At 41.7% G+C, this 22,495-nt stretch overlaps 1 protein-coding gene across 3 annotated transcripts in view; it reads left to right on the top strand.

The window, feature by feature from the left end:
• Window positions 1–22,495, top strand: part of PDE5A (phosphodiesterase 5A) — a 144,400-nt gene that overhangs the window by 55,725 nt on the left and 66,180 nt on the right. For all 3 annotated transcript variants that reach the window (XM_084757814.1, XM_084757812.1, XM_084757813.1), the window contains exons 4-7: window positions 3,277–3,348; window positions 5,295–5,384; window positions 11,290–11,427; window positions 13,822–13,889. In XM_084757814.1, coding sequence (XP_084613940.1) covers window positions 3,277–3,348; window positions 5,295–5,384; window positions 11,290–11,427; window positions 13,822–13,889 — 368 coding nt within the window. The remainder of the gene's footprint in view (window positions 1–3,276; window positions 3,349–5,294; window positions 5,385–11,289; window positions 11,428–13,821; window positions 13,890–22,495) is intronic.

The raw sequence follows: 22,495 nt of genomic DNA on the forward strand, positions 1-22,495 counted from the left end.
GGTGAGGACAACATCACACTCATAGATGCCTGACGCAAAGTGGGGAATCCAAGGTAATGAAAGTGAACTTCCAAAAGCCAGATGGGCTCTCGGAGTCTGAGCTTCCACATGGAGAGAGTGAAGTGTGTGAGTGTCATCTGTGCCCTGTAGGCGAGCCCGAGTTGCAGGTGAGAGGCAAGTGGGCTTAGAGTGAACTCTGTGAAAACCGCTCATCTGTGAGAGTCTACCTGTGAGCTGAGTTCCTCCCCAGCAGTAGTCAGGGCCAGCAATGGTGGAGCTTGCCTTCTGAGTAAGCCTGTTCCACACACAGGCAGCAAGTAGGAATCCTAACCCTAGTTAGTATCATGCAAATCGCTGAACAGTAGGCCACACCCACTCTGCTCCGCAAGAGTTTACAGCCCAGGTTAGAACCTTCAGAAATGTGCAGTAAGGCACCAGTTAGTATCCAAAAAGAAGAAAGAAAACAAACAAAAAAGTGGATAAAGGGGTTTCATATATAGCGTGGCTTCAAAGATAGTTTTCTTTTGACCAGGAAGAAAACTTTTAATCTCATAGTTACAAATAATGCTTACGTATAAATAAATATCTCTGAGTGTAAAACTGTAAAGTAAAACTCAAGGTGAAAGGGAAAGTGTAGAGGGTCACGCCAGCAAACATACCATATGACAGGTAGAGGCAGGGGGATTGCTGCAAGGTCAACGAGCGGTGGGGGGTTGGTGGAGGGGGGAGAATGAGAAAGGCAGGAAAAGAAATAAGAGGGGAACGGAGTGAGAGAAATTGGGACGCAGGTTTTAATAAAGGGAGAGCCCTAGGGACCATCATGTGTCTGCTGAAGAAACCTTGCTCCAAGCGCTCTGATACTAAAATGCAAGACACCGGCCACTCCGGGGGGGGGGGGGGGGAGGGGGGAGGGGCAGCAGTATCTTGAGTCTGCTTGCTTGGTGGGACTTGATGCTCTCTGACCCACCCGTCCTCTTCTCTTGTGGGTCTCCCTGGTTATCCCAGTCATTGCCCAGGCACCGATCCGTAGAGCCCTCTGACCAGGTTCAAGTGTCTGTAGTTGGTAGTCCAGGCACTCAGAGCCAAATGGCCTGCCTTTACACTGCCTTCCTTTTCAGGGGACTTCAGGAACCTAATCAAATCACAGGTATTTTTTTAAATGACTCTTAATTTTAGAGTTGTAAAGCTGATTTTATTTCTTTTAAGACTTTCATGTTGACTTATCTCACTGTCAATTTATGGTGGCACGGTGATGGACTAAAATGTTTCTGTAATTTGATTTGGGCTCAGTTTTTAAATAGCTGTGTGTTTTTGAGTGAGCATGTTATCCTTTCTGAGAGGTGACCCCCTGCTGTGTCCCTCAAAGTGGACGACGGCATTGTAAAACTCATCACACGGCCCACCGGTTCTGCACAGGTCAAACTTCGCCCACTGAACTCTGGACTTCTTCCTGGTACCCCTTTTTTCTGCCTGTTATTTTTTCTTTTCTTTTCTTTTAAATAACCAGTTTAGCACTTGTTGAATAAATGAGTGAACCACCATTTAAGATCTGGCTAGACTTGTGCTGCTACATATTAGGACCCTTGCCCCTCTGGCTGTTCTCATTAGTTCTGTTTCAAATGAAAATCTCCAGCTACAAACCAGCCATGCTCGACCTGAGTGAAAGCCTTTCCCAGGTGTTTGCCATGAAGACAACAGCATCTAGAAATATTAGGAGTGCATAAGGAGTCCGGGAAAGTCAGGGTCAGTCAAACCAAGGCCAACAAAGGCAGTTAGGAGAAATGAATAATTCTCCTTTTTCTTGGTTTGGTTTTGGTTTTGGTTTTTTGAGACGGGGTTTCTCTGTGTAGTATAGCCAATGCTGTCCTGGACTCGCTTTGTTGAGAGCACCAGCAAACTGCATCTCCTGAGAATGTATTCCCTTTTTCTGATCTGCCCTCCTAAGAGGGGGATTTTAAATCCTCCCAAATTTTCTTGGAGGTAGAGAACAAGAATTAATGGAACAAAGAAAGACGAACCTGACACACGGAATTAAGTATGTAGTTCCCAGCATGTGAGCGCGTACTTAGGAGGAAACAGTTTGTCTTGGTGACACTAAATTGGGAAAACGGGAAAGCAGTAGAATTCATATTAAGAGGGAGCTGAAGGAAGTCGTAAGTTGTTAGAAACTCGAAGTAATTCCTCAGATGGAAGCTAGATCTGGGCAAATTTAATGTCCCTCCAAGCTGAAAGATGAGAGCTTTCCCCAAGTCTTTCTAAATCTTTTGTGGAACTCAAGGCATACAGGCCAAGTTTAGCTTGGCCAACTTAAGTGCAGTTTATCTTTCAGATTCCTTCTGACCTGTGTGAAAGTAGTCCTTGCCTGTTAATTCCTGTTTGGGTTTTTTTTTTTCCTTAATAACTTCTTTTCCCAAAAATAATTCTGTTGAAGGTCAAATAATTTTCAAGGCCAGATGTTTCAAAAGAAGCTGAGCTGCATCCCTGCATCCTGCATCCTGCATCCTTGCATCCCTGCATCCTGCATCCCTGCATCCCTGCATCCCTGCATCCCTGCATCCCTGCATCCTGCATCCCTGCATCCTGCATCCCTGCATCCCTGCATCCTGCATCCCTGCATCCCTGCATCCCTGCATCCCTGCATCCCTGCATCCCGCATCCCTGCATTCCTGCATCCTGCATTCCTGCATCCTGCATCCCTGCATCCCTGCATCCTGCATCCCTGCATCCCTGCATCCTGCATCCTGCATCCCTGCATCCTGCATCCCTGCATCCCTGCATCCCTGCATCCTGCATCCCTGCATCCCTGCATCCCTGCATCCTGCATCCCTGCATCATTGCATGAGAAATTCTTGTGCTCTAACGACCCCCTCGTAACTGGCCGCTGGGCCCCGCGTCAGTTTTGGTAAATGAGCACTCAGCCTTTTTTTGAAATGGTAGAGCTCAACGTAAAATTTTGTTTAGTTATATATTTTATTGGAAATAGAAAAGACTTTCCTGCTTTTATTGTACTAGAAAACTATGCAGAACATTTACTTAAAACCTAACTACTAGCTAGTTTAATCTGGATGAGGTCTCAAAGTCCAGTGAGTTTGGGCCCCAAGAAACTAGGAATATTACTGTCCTTATTAAGGATAAAAGAACAGACTTGGGAGTTTTGCTTTAGCTTTTCAGCTTTGTGCTCTGAAACAGCCCATAGCCTCCATAAACACGTTCATTCTGAGGAACAGGGATAATGGGGGGAAAAAACCCCATGTCACTCGTCTCTTCTTATCCTAGGTCGTCGGTGTAGCCCAGGCCATCAACAAGAAGTCAGGAAACGGCGGGACGTTCACTGAAAAAGATGAGAAGGTACCAAACCCTGAGCTTGGCATGATGCCAGCTCAGAAAGATGCTGTTCTTTTTATAGCACATGACCTCTGCAGTAGGCATTGCTGAAATGGTTGCTTGAAAGAAAATTATGGTTAAAAATGATGTGTGTGTGTGTGTGTGTGTGTGTGTGTGTGTGTGTGTGTGTGTATGTGTGTGTGTGCACATCAATAATAGTTGAGGAAGTAGGCGCATGGGAGAAGTTGGAAAGTCAAGAGTGTGGGACGGGAAGGATGGAAATAATACATACAGTGCTCATCTATGAAGTTTTCAACAAAACATTTTTTAACAGTAGAAGAGTAAAACTGATGTGAGTTTTAGAAGAATTTCTTGAGTTAACTACAGTGGTCTTTGACCTGAGGGTTCTTCTTTCCACACTGAGCTCTCTGCAGCCCTCCCCTGAGCTGGGTGCACACAAAGGGTTCTTCAGTCTCTCAGTGATCTCTTTGCACTTTCCCTCAGTGCTGTACAGAAGTTCATCCTGGGGGGGGGGGAAGCCTTGCTCTAAGTCCTGCACCATGCGCTGACTGAACACTGGCATTTTCCTCCTGGTACAGCAAGTACCCAGTTTTATAAGCTTCACACAGGTGTGCCAGGGTGTGAAATAAGGATGGACTCTGTGAATTCAGCTTCCACGGGAACAGCGACCAGCCTTATCTTACCATTCCCGCCCAACTGCTAAGACAAACATTCCACACAGCACACTGACAAGATTCCATTCCTGCGTCTCCCTTAGGTCTGCTTATACCTTCATTCTCTAGAGATGGATGAGTTTTTCCTATTGAATATTACTATACATTTGTCAGAGCCCCCTGTGTCTCTGCTGCTCCGAGTCATTGCTACCGTGTTGCCCCTCCAAAAATTAGTAGGTGTTTTTTAAATTTGGAAGACATCCAAACTAGGCCTTTGTTTCTGCTATGCATATATATGTATATATATACACACATATATATATATATCAATGTTGACACCTATGTTAGCCTCCGTGTTTTAGTTGATCTAGGGCATAAGGAGTATCTTTAAAAGCCAGAGTGGTATAGTTTGTGCTATTAATCACACCGGATACTTGATAGGAAAGCACGGTAATTAGATTGCCCTTATGTCCACTGTTTATACAGTCCGTTGGAATAATCCTGCCCTTAATGAATGTTTAGACTGTATCACATCTTGACAAAATATACCCATAGGTATGGATAAACCATGCCGTCTAAAGATTGCTTTCATCACTAATTTAACCATGAGCATATCTTCCTATTACAGTATAATAAGGATTCTAGATTCATATGAAAAAGAATGTGGGCCAGGCGTGGTGGCGCATGCCTTTAGTCCCAGCACTCGGGAGGCAGAGGCAGATGGATCACTGTGAGTTCGAGGTCAGCCAAGGCTACACAGAGAAACCCTGTCTTGAAAAACAAAACAAAACAAAAAACAAAACAAAACAAAACAAAAAAAAACAAAAACAAAAAAAAAAAAAAAGAAAGAAAGAAAAGAAAAGAAAAGAAAAGAATGTGTTTAAGCCAATACATGAAATCTTATGCCACACTTAACTTGTTATGGCCAGTGTTTTCTTAAATATGTACATTTTCATTTGCTGCAATAATAAATTGTAAGCTTCTTATTTGATCCCTCATAGGTGTGAGTCTTAGTGTCATGCACAATACACACCAAATCTTGTGATTTCACCCAGGATTGTCACCTCAGTTCCTCTCCTCTTCTTCAGATACTAGGAGACTGACCACTCTGTCATCTGTCACCTGTGCCATCTAGTCAGCACTCAGTGTGCACCACTTCCTGTTTTTATGCATAATAAGCATCTATATTTCAGCATTTCATATTTATTGCAACTGCAAGTACTTTTATGTTTCAGGCAGTGTGTCTGGGCAGTTCTACATGCAGTTCTAATGCGGCTCTTGTCATCTCTGCTCTAGGACTTTGCTGCCTATTTGGCCTTCTGTGGTATTGTTCTTCACAACGCTCAACTCTATGAAACGTCCCTGCTGGAGAACAAAAGAAATCAGGTAGGTGGCATTTCTAAAGAGAGCACGGAAGCTCGTTTGTTTAAAGGCACTGTTAAGTTTTTATCCGAATTATGACTGCACACAATTAAAATTCAGTTCCCATGGCTTGGTTTTGTAAACACTGTAGCTGTTTCTTTCTGATAGTCATTTCCTTTTCCATTTTCCTCAAAAGCTCCATCACTGTTGGACAGTGGTCATTGCCTTGAGAGGCTTAGATGAATTCATGTCTTTAAATAAAGTGTTTTTAGTTGCTGTACTTCACCTGCAGCCACCACTCTGTTCCACAGGTCAGACTTGCTCTCTGAATCTTTTTCTTATTTATTGCCAAACTTGCTAATGTACATATTGTTCTGCAGCCATGATGAACTTTTATCAAGTTTTGTTTATGTTAATTCTAATGTGTATTGCCTTCGCTATATATAGCTTTTTTAGTTTCCCCTGACGTTTCTTAATTCCTTCCTTCGCTTCTTGGATGTGTTTGCTCAAAGGTAATCTCATCGTCCTGTCCCTCACACATACACACAACTCTCTCACACATTTTCTAGAGTTCCTCTTTTGTTTTTAAAGATGCCCCCCAAATAAGGATTTCCATAGTTGTTGTTACCCTAAACTACCCCTCTCCGCCTCGTACCCATAACTCTCCTTCAAGCTTCTCTTAGAAGAATTCTATTTTCTGGATCTCTCAACTTCTTGTTTATTTAAATGTTTTGTTCCAGCATAGTCTCAGCTAAATGTTTCAGGAACAGTATTGACAAGGTAATCTTTGTGAGTCCTTGCACGTATGAAAATACCTGCTTTACCGTTGCCCCCCTGTGGCTGGTATGAAACTGTGACCCGGGAAGCTGAGTCTCTCAGCTTTTAAGGGGCGTGCTTTGTCTTCTGATGGGTCACGCTCTGATTCTGGTTCCTCGCAAACGTTTTGTGCATATCATCTATTACCTATAAACATGCACTATATGTAAGAACCTATAATGTTATGTATATTATTTTGTATTTCTAAGCTTTTTGTAATGTTTGTGATTGTTTTTATATCTTAGTTTCACAAGGTCTCTCTCTCTTTTTTTTTTTTTTTTTTTTTTACCATTTCTATATCTCAGATCATCTGGTAAAGACTAGAGATTTAAGTAAACCTTCAGTTCTGTGTAATCATTTTTCATTAGTTTTAAATCCATAACCTCCTCCACTCTCTTAGTTTCTCTTTTGAGGATTAATGCTGTGTCTGGTACTACATCTTAGTGGCAGGCCACTTGACTACCGTGGGTGAAACCCTCAGTTCAATTCCCAGCACGAAAAAAGAAAAATAAAGAAGAAAGACTCAACACTCTTAAACTGTAGAACTCTCCATTTCTCCTCCTCTAATCCTACCACCTTCTTTTTCAATCCTTAATTTTACAGATCCAGCTTCAATAAATGCCGCGTCCCTCCTGTACAGTCCAAGCGACTAAGGAGCATGAGGTTTTGTGGGCCCGCCTCTTCTTATGAGGCATGCTTGTCTCCCTGTTTGTCTTCTTGTGCTGTACGTTCCCATGATTCATTTCACTTCCGCTTCTCCGAAATCTTTACCTCCCTGAGTCTACCTCACCGAATCTTGTCCTCCCAAAGCTTACTTAGAATGGTGCTTCATGCAGTAAGTCTTCTGGAGAAAAATTCTTTCTGGTCCTCATCATATAAATTCTTTGTGAGATTCTGGAAAGACTCCCATGGTGCCCAGAAGCAAAAGACAATACTTAGCATGGATCAAGGGGAACTTAAATTTTTTTTTCGTAAAATATATTTGGATTATAATCTTTACTTACTTCAGCTCTTCTCCCTCGTCACACAATTTCATGTTCTTCCCCAACCCCGTCTCTCTCTTTATTCCTTCTTCCATCTCTCTTAAAAAACAGAACAAAACAAAATGTACACACACACACACACACACACACACACACACACACACACGCATACACACACACACACACTTTGGGCATTGGGCCTGCCTTGAAGTATGATTATATATGGAGGAGCACCCACTGGAAAGAACTATTTCCCTTCCTCACCAGGCATCAACTGCTGATGGCTTCTTGGATAGGACTCTGTGTCTCCTTCCCCTTCTCTGTGCTCAGATTTTGTCTGACTTGAACCTGTGAAGGTCTTGTGTGTGATGTCACAGTCTCTGTGAGTTTCTACATATATTAGTCCTGTTGTGTCTGGAAGGTGCTGAGAGTTGTCCAACACCTCTGGGGCTTACCTTTTTAAGCTTATTGTTATTATTGTTGTTGTTGTTGTTATTATTATTATTATTATTATTATTATTATTATTATTATTATTATTATTACTACCTCTTTTCAATAGCTCACTGAGCCTTAACGGGAGGTATTTTATAAAGACACTGATGGCTAAGTGATGCCGTGTCTCTTCTTCTCTTCACATTGTCTGGCTGTGCGCCTCTGTGTTAATTACTACATACTTCAAGAAGAGGCTTTGTAAATGTAACTTTTATTTCCCAGATGTTAATTGTCTTTTTGGAAGCTTACTGCCTCCGTCTGCTAACCTAGGCCTAGGCCTGGAAGCTTCTAGCTTCCACATAATCTAATCTGGGCCTAGAATATTTACAGACTTTGAGACTTACTACTGAATAAGCTCACCTTTTGTAGTTCTTTCTGGACTCTTGCTGGCTAGTTCAACTCAGCTATTATGGTTCAAACTCCTCTCCAAGCTGACTGATTCAATCTGGTTTCTCTCAGCTTCTCACTGAATTGCTCTGCTTGGCCTCAAACTAACTTTGGCAGTATGTTCTAATCTTCTGGCTCCTTCGTATTCTCTGGCTCATTTTGTCTTCATGTGTCTAGTTTGCTCTTCAGCCTGTTTTGTGAAACTCTCCCAGTAAAACTGCTTCCTCCTTCTTTCTCTCTCTCTCTCTCTCTCTTGCTCTCTCTCGCTCTCTCTGCACTGCTCTTTCTTAAGTTACCTCTTTCCTGTCTATTCTAATGAGAGTTGGGCATATCCTATTCCGTCAATCTTTCTCTGATTTGTCATTTTGTTGGCCTCAATTAGACATCACTTTCAAACATGGATGCTTCCTTCTACTACCTTTACCTTCATTGTTTTGGATTAAAGGTGTGTACTAAGGGCATGTCTACATTGCAGCAGGATCACATGGACCTAGAAGGTCTTTGGATGTTATCAGAGCACCCATGTTGCTGTACTAAAATTCCTCTACAAAGCTTATTTGGTGAGCGTTGAGAAATGTACTAATCTATGGGTATAGCAATATGTCATTAAAATCTTTTTATTTCTATCTTCATCTAGGAAAATAATAGTAGTAGGTCTCCCCGCTCTCCAACAGGTTCCATGGGCTATTTAGTCTCATATTCTTGGCCACTTTAGTAGTGTTAGATATTTGTTCCATCTCATAGAGCGGGCCTTAAAAGCCAATAAAAAAGGTGGTTGGTTACTCTCACAACATTTGTGCCACTGTTACATTATATCTTGCAGGCAATTCAGTGTTACGGGTCACAAGGTTTGCAGCTGGCTTTTATTGATGCTTGCTTTTCTTTTCTGGTAGCATGCAAAATATCTTCCAGAACTACGAATCCTAGTCGGTCAGAGTGAGGCTCTAGTTGGGCACCAGCTCAATTTCAGTTTCCATGTTCTATAACGTTAATTATGTCATCAGCACCAGGGCCTTACCATTGGCTTATGTAGACTAACCAATAGCTTTGGCAATAGCTATCAGGGGAGTTTATGGCCAATGACTCAACAAGATGCAACACATTTTTGGCATTGGAGGTTTTTTTGCTGTTGTTGTTGTTGGAATGAAATGTCTAGTTGGGGCCGTTTAGATTCCTTTCATATGTGTATGTATTTTAGAAAACTTCTACAGAAGTAGGTTTTCATACGGTGGCTCAAGAGGCTTTTAGTGTTAGGTGTCCTTTGTTCTCCATGGTATCTCCTTTACCTGGCCCTCCTGTTCTCCATGCCCACTTAATCCTCCCTATTCTAGTTTCCCCATTATCTCTTCATAACACTATCTTCTATTTTCCCTTCCTTGGGATATCGTCTACTCCTAGGCCTTTTACTAGCTACCTAACCTCTGACTATTTGGATTGAAATAAACACACATAAAGTTTAAAAGGTAACATCAATATATAAGAGAAAACATGTAATATTTGCCTTTCTGGGCCTGTGTTACTTCACACAGGACGAACTTCCTTCACTGTGTCCCATATGTTTGTGTATGTTGTGTTTTCATTTTCATTCAGTTCTAAAAAGTTTTAAATTTCCTTCTTGATTTCTGTCTTGGTCCGGTTTTCATTCTGTAGCAAGTTGTTTAGCTTCCATGATGTTATATACGTCCTGCTGTCTGCCTTTTCTCTTGTTAACATCCAGCTTTAATCCGTAGTGGCCAGATAGGACGCAGGGTGTTCGTCTCAGTCACTGTTCTATCCCTGTGAAGAGATACCATCCCCATATACAACTCTTATGAAAGAAAACATTTAATTGGGGGCTTATGGTTTCAGAGGGTTAGTCTGTTATTATGGCAGCGAGCATGGTGGCATGCGGGCAGGCCTGGTGCAGGAGAGTAGCTGAGAGTAGAAGAGAGTACATTCTATCCTGTCTGTAGGTAGCAAGCAGAGAGGGAGGGAGGGAGGGAGGGAGGGAGAGAGAGAGAGAGAGAGAGAGAGAGAGAGAGAGAGAAAGAGAGAGAGAGAGAGAGAGAGAGGGAGAGAGAGGGAGAGAGAGGAGAGAAAGAGAAAAGGAGAGAGACTAGGGCCTGGCTTGAGCTTTTAAAACATCAAAGCCCACACCCAGTGACACACCTACTCAAACAAGACCACATCCAGAGTTTTTCATTTCCACTTTTATTGCAGTTTGGGTTTTCTTTAGTGATTCTGTTTCTTTGTTTACTTGTACTTTCATGTCTTGAATATTTTCATTGTTTCATTCAACTGTTTGTATTTTCACAATCTTAACTGAGGCATTTATTCATACCCTCTTAAATGTCTTTGAACATATTTACAATTACTATTTGAAGCCCTTGCCTTGTACTTCCATCTAATTTTGGGGATGAGCTGGGGTGGTACTTATTATAATATGGTCTCTGGCTCCTGGAGGAGGCATATTACCGTCGTTGCTTTTCTTTTGTATGTTTACAACAGGACCACGGCATCTGGAGTTATGATGTTAAAGTGTTTCTTGGTGTAGTTATCTGGTTTTATTGTTTTGGGGTGGGTGTTCTGGTTTTTGGTTGCTGTTTCCCTCTCTGGTTTCTAGCTAAGCATTAAGCATGGTGGCTATGGTGGCTCTGATAGAGAGCTGTTCTGCAGGTCAGCAGGGAGTCACAAAAGAATAGGGATGAATTAGGAGGAAAGACTCAAAGGAAGGTCTTAGATCTATCTGCAGCTGCAGGCTTAGTTCCCAGGGGATGGAGGGGTCCTGAGAGGAGGGGCTTGTGTAGGCAGGCAGCTAAGGATAAGTCTGAAGAGGCCAGACTGAGGCCAGGAAGGAGGAGTTTTGAAGCTTTGTTTTCCTTTGTCCTTTATGAGCTAGTAATGATATTGGTAATGCCGATTTTAGAAGCTTATGATGAGAACCATTCACCATCAGGTAGGTAGCTACTGTTCAACACATCTTGTACACATTAAATTTTATACTCCTGACAACGGTCCAATCATACCCGCCTTTAGAAACTTGCCCTGCCTTACGAAACCTCTGGGAAGAGTTAGGAATTGATTGCGTTAGCCTAAGCACCTGTCATCTTTCTGCTACAGTGACCATATTAATGATCTCCACAGGGTTCCGTTAGCCACACAGCCGCAGTGGGTTTAACACCTGAGTGGGAGCTTGCTCATAAGCAACCTTTAGCCCACTCGATCGCTTTAGTCTGTGCACAGTCGTAAGCTGCCACCTTTTCTCGCCTAGGTATTACTTGACCTTGCCAGCTTAATTTTCGAAGAGCAGCAGTCGTTAGAAGTAATTCTGAAGAAAATCGCTGCCACTATCATCTCCTTCATGCAGGTGCAGAAGTGCACCATATTCATCGTGGATGAGGACTGCTCTGTGAGTACAGTGTGAATTCGCCTTTTGCAAGATGGAAGCTTATTATTTCTGAAAGCGCAGTCTGTGTTTAAATGCCACTTTTGCCTTAGAACTCACCCCAACTCCAACTGCATATGAATACCTATGTGAAACCAGTGCATGGGGGAGCTGTTTTTGAAGTCGGGTGGAGGTGAGGGCAGCCCGAGCTTCCAATGCCCTGCCACTGACCGCGGATGTCCACGTGCTGCCCCTGCCTGTGGCTGCTCTGTCTTAATGGAGAGACAACTCGGTATTGCAGTGCGCAGGCTAAACTGTTAAGAGCTGTGGTGCCCTGGGAGAACAGGTAGACTGTTATTCTGAATGGGTTGAGTATAGTGTTTTCTTTCTTAGCAGAAATTATATACAAACCAGAAGGTCTAGGCAGGTGGTGGATAGAACCACAGGTATTTGTAAGTCCTACATTATTTACCAACAGCAGGAAATGACCCACTGTTCTAATACATAGATTTTTTTTTAAGCCCATTGATCTGTAAGGAGAGCGATGGAGCACTGTCATAGAGCTGGTTACCTACCCTTAAATGTTATGCAGAGTGTGTCTGCCTTGAGTTTGCCTCAGAATCAGTACTGGCTTGCCACAGTCTAATTTGATGCGGATTTTATCCCTCCTCACTCTTTGAACTATGCAATATATCTTATGGTAGTAGTTGTTTCTTTCTGTAGTCTAAAAGCAGACTATTCATTGGTAGGTTATTAGGAAAAAAGAATAGTACTGTCACTTGAATAGGTCAGTTATAATTCATATGTGATATTTGAGTTGACATTTCTGATAGTAGAATAATGAAAGCCATTCAGTCATATTGCATTTTTAATTTGGCTTAGATATTAAGACAACTCATTATCCTCTTGATTATTGTGTGTGTTAGAATGGACGTGTTGATTAGTATAAGAGTCTTATTAACAGTTTACCAAACAAACATTCACTGTAGCAAAACAAGAATCATTATCTTCATGGCTAGCTATTATTTTATAATTCTCTTCAGTTATAAAATAGTTAATAGAAAGTGATTACAAGATCACTTTTTAAAGTTCAGGCCAGAATTTATTAATTCAATATGCCAACTTATCATTTTCCTTCAGTGACCTACTCTTTAGCATTGAATTTTAAAAAAGTTTTCTGTGGAAGCATTCCTTTTTACAAAAACTGAAATCTCACTTTATGAACATTCAGTGGACTGTTTAGCAGTTAATGCCTATCATGGTAACAAGCTGATTTAGGTCAATGTGGTTTTACCCTTGGCTCAAAAATGTGACTAAGACTATTCTACTCTCTTTTGAGAACATAAAAAGTTACTTGAGTTGATATTAGATTTATTTGTGGATTAAAACAATTTCAAGATGAGTGAAATTAAAAATGTAAGCCCTTTCAAATGTACTGTCTTTCCACTCCCAAATTATTCTTTCATTGTCTTATATTTGTTCTTTTTTCCAATTTCTCTTCATTCCGTAGTAAGTACAGCATGCAGCGATATGAATTTTGTTTTGTAATACAATGGGAAACCATTTCCTGATATCACTAAAATCTTCACAGTTATTTTAATTTTCTTATAAAATATTAGGAAGGAATTCTTTGAGATGGGGAAATAGCTATGTCAGCAAAGTGCTTGCCTTGAATGCTTAGGGACCTGAATTTGAGATCAGAAGTCACATAGCAACGCCAAACATGTAATCCCAGTGTTTGGGAGGCAGAGGCAGGAGGATGCTTAGAGCCTAACTGATGAGCTTCAGGTTAAAGGAGATTGACAGCCTTCTCAAGGGAGACACCAGAGGCTGTCCTCTGGCCTACACACACACACATACTCTATTCTCTCTGACACACACGTGTGCATGCATGCACGCACACACACATACTCTATTCTCTCTGACACACACGTGTGCACGCACGCACACACACACACATATATGACAACACATTTGCATATACTCACACTCATGAATACACATTCACATATATATGAACACACATGCATACTCATGAACACATGCACACAAATACACATTCACGCACACTCATGAACATACAAACATATGCACTCATGAACACATGTGCATATGAACACACACACAGACACACATGAACACATGTGTTTTTAAAAAAAGGGGCCTGAGATTTACTAGCAGCGGAGTGTGTCCTCAAAAAGCGTTCCTCGGGTAAAATCAGAAATAACATGAGCCTTTAACAATAGAAAGCATCTTCGAGAATATTGTGAATTTAGTGCTTGCATCCATTTAGTCCAAGAATAAGGAAAATATGTTCAAACATTGGTGTCTTCAGTGTTGCGCAGCATGCACGTGTGTGTGGTCCGGTCTCCAGTGTCTCGTTAAATGTCTCAGCCTGTGTTGTCACTCTGTTTTCAGGATTCTTTCTCTAGTGTGTTCCACATGGAGTGTGAGGAATTAGGAAAATCATCTGAGACTTTAACAAGGTAAAATAACTTCTCTATTTGTTTTTACCATGAGTGTACTGTGCTGCTAAACAATTGCTTTGCTACTAGTTTGATTTAAGTCGTGTAAGTGACAGGCTAGGGTCCCTGCAATGGTCATTTCGTTTCTTAGAATACTTTATTTGATGTTAATAGCAACAGTTTTCCACTACATTGGCCTGAGAATTATTTCTTATGTCAAATAACATTCTCATTAATACAGGCCATATTCTATTGTTATTATGAACGTGTTCAGTTAAGACCTACAAGTACTGTTACTCAGTTATATTTTTCCGTTTGCTTATCTGGAAACATCACAGATTCTCTGGCAGACTATTCTGCAATCCTATTCTGAGTTGGAAATGAGCCATGAGAATTATCCTAGTAACAGAAGGAGGCCTGTGCCTCTAACCTTAGAAATCTATGTACCTCCTCTGGCTGGATCAAGCCAGATCTTCCACAGCATGCGTGCGCTCCTTTTTCTGTGAGTAGCTCTTACCTTGGGAAGTGAGCGCTGTTTGTTTGATAGAGGATGCAGGCGTAGTTATCCCAGTCTGGCGAATGTTTTCTGGAAGACTGTGAAGTGGATTTAGGGAAATCTAATAAATGTTCTTACTTGTATTTTTTCACCCAAACAAACAAACAAACAAAAACCAAAACAACAAACAAACAACAACAAACCTATATTGTTCCCTTGTGTGATAGGATATTCTAAAGAATACAAATCCACCAAGATGAGGCACCAGAAATTCCTAGACATTTATCATATGTTCCACTTCTTAAAAGCTGTATATATGATTTGATTTGGTGGTGTTACAACAACTTTGCTGCTTTTGTTATGATACACAAATAGTGCGTGAGCATTAATTATTGTATTTACTTGCCTTCATCACCATAGGACAAAGTGAATTAGTATAATGCTTGTCAAAAAATATAAAACAAGTTACCTAAACTTACATTTTAGTACTTACGCTGCAGCATGGATCTGTATAAGTAAATTTTCATATTGACATTTTGATTTTTATTACAAACTCAGTATCTTGTTATAGCTACCGATAGCTGGACAGACCCAGCCCAGCGTAACAGTGACCCCTGCTGGCAAATACACATTAAAACAGCAAAGCAAAGATTGATGTCTGATTTTTCTTTTTGATAAATTCTCTCTGTGGAAGACATTTTACCACTTATAATTGTCTATCATTCCAAGTACCTTGGAAATACTTTTATAAGGAGTAAGTATGCTAGTGTGGTTGTTTTAAAAGAGACAAATTCTGACTGGTTTTGAAACTAGCTGTGTGGTAACGGAAACCGTTCACTGTCAATGGCTTCTGCCCACCTATTGCTTTAAGGTTAGCCTGTATTCTAATGTTGCAGTAAAATACCATTTACCTGTAAGACAAAGTTATTTAAAGCACTTTTTAAATAAAATTATATGTCTGGCTTAACTTTATAAAAACTGAACTATAGAAAGTGTTTAGTAACTGACATTTTGAGAAAGTGTTAAGTTGATATTGATACTTAATGTTTATTATATGATATATTATAGTATCTATTATACTTTTATAATTTATTACTGATGGTACGGTGATTTGGTACTCTCTACTTCTTAGTGCTAAACATTCCACTAGTTCAGAACTCATCCATGAGATGAAGTGCTGTGCAGCTTATGTTAACAGTTAAGTAAATCGTTTTAATTTTAAAGCTCTTCTCTGTTGATTGAAAATCGTGGGTCGTGAGCCTAGGGATGCAACCCACTCAATAAGGTACTTGCCAAGCATGCACACGGCCCTGGATGTGATTGATGACACTGCACAGGCCAGGTGAGGCTGCACGCACATGTAATCCTGGCCCTCCAGAGATGGGGATGGTAAGGTGGGAGGATCACATGGTCTCCCTTAACCCCACAGGACGTCAGAGGCCACATGTCTAAAATAATAAGGGATAAAAATGCAGGGCCATTTTAGATTATTTTCTTTTATATACTTACATAATATGTTGACCACAGTTCTCAAATGTTAGCTATCAAAATATAAACAACTGTTCGGTGAACCCTGTCTATTTTTATTAGAACCACTACATAAGTGGGGTGACGTTAGTAGGTCCTGGAGAGTTGGCTTGTCACCCCAGATTCGAGAAGTGGGGTGCATTTCCACATGGTGGGGCTTTCCTCTCTGTGCTGTGACACAGAGCTCACCTTGGAGTCTGTGTTAACCCTTTATTTTAAGTAGATATTCTACCCCTACCGTTCTATCCCAGTGATTTCCATTTTTTAAAAAATGAATGTGCTTTTTAATTATGAAATGATAAGTACATAGGAATGCTCCTTCAGGTTAATCTTGATATATATATATATAGTAGTTAGTACTTGTTATTGATTATTAAATTTGAAAATACAAATGTAGTTCAATTTAAGAAAAACTACATTTTAAAGTGAAAAAAATTTCTAATGCAAAGATAGCTGGGCACCAAGTGGGAGAATGGAGAGCTCAGATGGTATTTAACTGTAGGTTCTGATGCATGCCAGCTATTGCGCCATTTATTTGACCTCTGAAGCCTCGGTTTCTTCCTCTGTAATGAATGAACGGCAGTAAGCCTTAAAAGACCCTAATGTTTGTAAAGTTTCTTCAAAAAACCTTCCACGTAGCCTGTAATTGCCACCCTGGGTGTGTTTTTGGTTTACATTAGTCTGCAATGTTTCCCGTGAAACTCTGCAACTCAGAAAGGCTTATCTCCCCCAAATTCCCTGCACCCTCCCCCCCACACTTTCTCAAGAATTCTCTGTCATGCATCTCGGCTGATATCTGCTAAGCAAATGTTGAAATGTACGACTTAGCCCAGCTCTTCCAAAAGGAGATGCCAAGTCCTGTTGAAATGTGTGACGCTTATTAGAGACCACAGCAAGCTCTAGAAAAATAAAAGGGGAAACGACGACGTGGGAGAGGCTGGTGGGGAGCCATGAGCCCAGCCTGGTTATCTTATCCAGTCTGTGGTCTGGGGGCGGGGGCTGGGTGAGGGGGGGTTGTCTTAGAGAGCTACAGAGTCTGCGGAAAGCCTCGCAGGGCAGCTGCTGGAGAGAACAGTCTTGATTTAGTGTCCTAGTGGGCTTGGAACATCCCTGGGAGGCATGGCCTCGAGAGTGGGCTCTGGAGATCAGCCGGAGAGACATCAGCCATATGCACTTCACACAGCTTAATCTCTACTGCACCTTTTAAGGCCACCATGCTATTGCTGTTATATAAAGGATGACCGTCCACATTCGTTGTATTGCATTTTGAAAGCCTTCCCTATCTATTCTATCTAGACAAACATTTTTGGCCATAAACACCCACTTTACTCTCCGCCCCCCTCAACCCCAGAACATTTATTTTTCACTAAGCCTTTCCCAGAGGACACAGCTAACCTCGTCACCACCCCAGCCCCCCCGCGAAGGGTTAGCGCATTCACTGCTACAAAGCCGATCCAAATAGTTTCAAGCACTGGAACCAACCTTAACTGGCAAAGAACATTTTCTATCTGAATCATCATGAAAATGTTTAAGTAAACAAACAAAAGCATCAGAAGGGCAGCGGCGGTGGTTTCGGAATGAAGAGATCATTCGCTTTTCATGCTTTTAATCTGGCTAGAGTGTAACAAAAATGGAAACAGGATTGCTGTTAAACAAAATGTTCACTACAGCATGCTGTGCACACCTGCTCCAAGCCCACCCCCCCAGCCCCTGATGCTTCCCAGCCTGTTGTGTGTCACTAAGGAGCATATAGGTCGGTATATCTGTGTATCAGCTCTGTAAACAAGACAGCTGCAACCTGCCAGCTCGTCGGTTAATCAAGCAACGGACCAATATCATATGTGATGGGGGCGGTTGCTGGGTTGTATCCTCTTTAAGTATTCTTTATACGTTCTGTGAACACTTTCTATGCATTCATTCTCAGACTCATAGTCAGTGAACGTCCTGCCTTCTGGCCCCTTGGTGGGCTAAACCAGCGAAATGGCGTGAGACATCGCCCCAGATGCTTTGCTGCAACGTGCTGCTTGCACTGCCGACTCTGTGCGCGTGCGTGCGTGGCCAGCGGCACACTTTGTTTTTGATAGTCTGAAGCTATTTTAACATTTCTCAAATGCACGCAGAACTTTCTCATTTCACAAATGTGTTTTAGATTGTTGTTCTTTTATTTATTTATTTTTTCTTGCCTGTTTTCTACCTCACCCTTCTTTCCTTATTTCTTTCCCCATTCTGAGGCATACCTACCTTGTAAGCATTTCTTTCCTAATCTGATCCGTTTGGGTGCTGTCTGTCATTCTTCTCCACGTGTGGGTGTTTTCATTGTCACCAGTAGTATTTAGGAGGGTTAGTTTTAATTGTGAATCATAAATACACAAAATAAAAACAGCTTTAAAAAGAACGCAAGATAACATCCTGTATATATGACAGCGAACCTGCGCCTAGGCATGGTGGCCTAGATAAGAGCTGCATAATGATTAAGACTGATGAAAGGCTAGCGTGGATGAAGAAAATCTCACAAGGTCTCACCTGTAGAAGAGCTACAGGCAGTTAATGGTTGCTAAGACCCAGGGATGAGCCCCTTGATAGGTCGTACCATCCCAAGTGGTGAGTCCTAAACACCTAGGAGCACAGAGGATCAATACTAAGTGGCCTCAGTGGGTTGTATTTACACACACACACACACACATACACACACAAACATACCCACTCACGTGTGCACGCGCACGTATATGTAACAACAAATAATTAAAGAAGTCACGGATTTGAGAGTAAGTGGGGGAAGACCCAGGAGGAGCTAGACAGCGAAGAAGGGGGACTGAGAATGATGTGACTGCAGTACTCACGTGCGACATTCTCAAAATTGAAAAAGCATAGATTTAAAAGGAACGCAATCTAATTACTCTTTCCTGGGTGTGCTTCGAGGTAGGCAGGTCAAGGCTGACACTGGACTGAGTTCTCAGATGCCTTCTACCTCAGACCCATTCAGAAGCGAAGATGGAGCCCTAGCCATCCCATCCATGTCCTGAATCGGGCATCAAGGGGCGAAAGCATATGTCAGTATTTTAAAAGTTATCACACATATGCCTCTGTCATCCTATTGACTGGGACTTACTCCTGTGGCAATGCTAACTCTCCAGGCTGCAGAGTGATGTAGCCTTTATTCTGTGTAGCTATGTGTCCATGTAAAGAGGATTTAGTCTGGGGGCAGCTGGCATATCTATACTAGACGCTGCCCAAACAGCATGTGCAGCTAAAAACTCTATTGCTCTATTACTGCTTCCTGCTGGATCATAAGCTCCTTACCACAGTGACTAACATGTTTAAGCTTGATTTCCTTTCACATGGACCTAAGAGTGGCTCTTTGGGAACAGGTGTTCAGGCTGTATTTATTGAGGGCAGGAAGCAATTTATCAACATTTTTCTAAAGTAGGAAATAACCACGGTGTTATGTAACTTTAATAGAACCCGTGCTTCGACATCAGCTGCTATTGCTGAGTTAATGGTTCTGGCAAGTTTCCTGGGCATTTTGAGTTGCTTCTGACTCCTGTTGTCACCATATAACGGGAAGAAGAGTATAGCTATTACTGTTTTCGTTATTAGTCTACAGTAGGCTTTATCTTATATGAAGGTACCTTCTCTGGTGTCCTTTCTCCTGGCAGCAACTTTTTTTTTTCCCTGTCTTTATTATGGCTTCTCTTGTTTTTGTTTCCCTAGGCTATTGTTGGTAAAAAGTGATTGTAGTTTCAAGTATTGTTTTATTAGCCTCAAACCTGAACTTGCAGCCTTTCCTTGAATGTCATACAGATAACACATGTAATCAGGTCCAGGAGTTCCGTTATGCAAGGCAATGCGCATGCCTTCGAGGTCGAGCTGGAAGTTCATCTCCTGCCCATCTAGTCCTCTGCTGCATTCTGGGTTTTCATTTTCAGTCTCATTCATTTATGTACAATACTTTCCAGTGCAAAGAGCTCTTTCTGACCACATTACAATTAAGTCAAAATACAAAAGACAGAAAGGGAATACTGAAACATCTGAGGCGTTGTGGAATGCCATATGTAATCACTCTTCTAAGATAAAGTTTTGGGGATAAAGGACAGTAGACAGGCACCATATTGGAACTTTAAAAACTCAGAACTAGAGAAGTTCTTTTCCTAAGACATCTATTTCTTTTTTTCTCATTATGATTTTCTTTATTCTTCAGAATTCCATACATGCATGCAATGAAATATGATCTTACCCCCATTTCCCTCCTCCAGGTCTTCCATACTCCCCTAAAATGTTCTCCTAATTTCATGTTGTTTTTAATAAATCAATAAGTCAATTTAATGTTGTCTATATGTGCATGGGTGTGGGGCCATTCTCTGGCACATGGGAAACCTGCCAGGTGGGCACACCACCCAAGGGGAATGGTTCTATCTTTCCCCAAAACTGTCACCTGCTCATAGCTCACAGTAAAGAATGGAGCCTGGAGAACACCTTGCCCATCTATGCTTAAATTTTTGGCTGGCTGGGTTTTGTGCAGTTCTTGAGCAGGTAAGCATAGGTGTTAAGAGGCAATGGTTATAATAGCTATATGATGTCCAGACAGCATTTTTCTGAGCTCCTCTTTATCTTTCAGCTCTTTCTGCTTCCTCTTCGAGGATATTGCCTGAGCTTTGGTGGGGAAGGGTGACTGGTCAAGATTTCCCACTGGGGCTGAGCACTCAGCCCTTTACTCACAGCTCTTGGACTAATTATACATTAAATGCTGCAGGTCAGTGTTGCAGAATGGAGAGTCCAGCAGTTGGTAGACCAGATGTCTTCTTTTTGCTAGCAGCCTGCAGAACATCTTCTGACACTGTGAGCTAGCCAAATGGGTGGAAGGTTCCTGTGTAGTTTCAGGTTGATTTCTCTATGTTTTGCAGCCAAAGTATACGGTGTCTTCAGCAATAAGTTTTTTTTTTTGGCTTTGGTTTTGGTTTTGGTTTTTCAAGACAAGGTTTATCTGTTTAGCCTTGGCTATCCTGGCCTCACTTTGTAGACCAGGCTGGCCTCGAACTCACACCAATCCGCCAGCCTCTGCCTCCCAAGTGCTGGGATTAAAGGCATGCGCCGTCATGCCGGGCCCAGCAATAAGGTTTTACTGTGTAATTATGTTGGATTGTTTTGGAGACCCCTGGGGACTCTTTGACCGATAATTCCATTTTAGATTTAAAACAATGATTACTTTGTATTATTTCTTTTTATTTGTTGAGATTACAATAAAATTATGCAATGTCTCCCTTTTTTCTTTCTCCTTCCAAATTCTCCCATACATCCCTCCTAGTTATCTTTCAAATTCAGTCTCTTTTTTGTTGTTGTTGTCACATAGTGTGTGTGTGTGTGTGTGTGTGTGTGTGTGTGTGTGTGTTGGTAAATACAGAAATATAACCTGCTTAGTCTGTATAATGTTACTTTTATATCCATGTTTTCAAGGCTGACCATTTGGTAAAGGTAACCAGTTTGTGCGCTCTTCCCTTCCCTGTGGAGACTATTCCTCCCACTCTCAGCATTCCTTGGTTGCCAGTAGATTTTGTGTATGTGTAGGATTGGGGCCTTGTGAGCTTTTTTCCATCCATATTAGCATGTCTGCTGGTGTCAACCTTGTTCAGTTCATGTTCAGGCAATCATGTTGGTGAGATTTTATGGGCATAGCTTCTGACATTCCTAGGAGACACACTCACAGCAAAGTCCCAGATCCTCTGCCTCCTAGAATCTTTCCACCTCTCTTCTACAATGATCCCTGGGCCTTAGGCGCAGGAGTTGTGTTGTAGATGTAGCCACTGAAACGGGGCTCCACAACTTTGCAGTTTGATTAGCTGTGGCTTTCTGTAACGATCTCCATTAGTTGCAAAGAGAAGTTCCCTTTAAGAGAAGAGAGAACTATACTTATAAGGACAGATACTTAGAATGTAGTTAAAGATCATGCTGTTTCCATAAAGTGGTTGCAGTAGATTCTCCTTCCAAGATCCGTGACCTCACTGGCCCCACATGGTTGTCATGAGAACCAGGCATGAGTTCTCATGAGTGGGCCTTAAGTCCCGTTGGAGAGCTGTTGGGTACCACTGAGGTATCCATGCCACTACTGCACCTTTGGGGTTATCCTGCTCTTTGTTGTGGTTCGTAGGCATCATGGCTGGGTTGGGCTGCTAGTCGCTTCCCTCCTTTGGAAGCTAGCATGGTACCTTCTGGAACCATGAAATCTACTTCTCAGGGAGGGGGCATTCACTGACAATAACTTAGGGAGGAATCCCATGCCTAAGGCATATATTCATTTTTAAATATCACCTACTACTTTTTTTATTTCTTCAGTTAGTAAAACTATAACTAAAATAGGTATATCAGGCAGAAAAAAAAAACAACATAAGAGGAAGATTCAACTAGAGAGAACCTAGTAAAATTCTATTAGGCTTCGACCCTTTAATACAGTTCCTCAGGTCATGGCGACCCACAACCATAAAATTATTTCATTACTACTTCATAGCTGTACTTTGGCTACGGTTATGAATTATAATGGAAATATCTGATACGCAACACTCCAAGGGGTCGTGACCCACAGGTTGAGAGCCGCTGTTCTGGACAGCCCAAA

This window comes from Acomys minous, assembly GCF_964271855.1.
Source record: "Acomys minous genome assembly, chromosome: 14".
Classification (NCBI taxonomy): Eukaryota; Metazoa; Chordata; class Mammalia; order Rodentia; family Muridae; genus Acomys; species Acomys minous.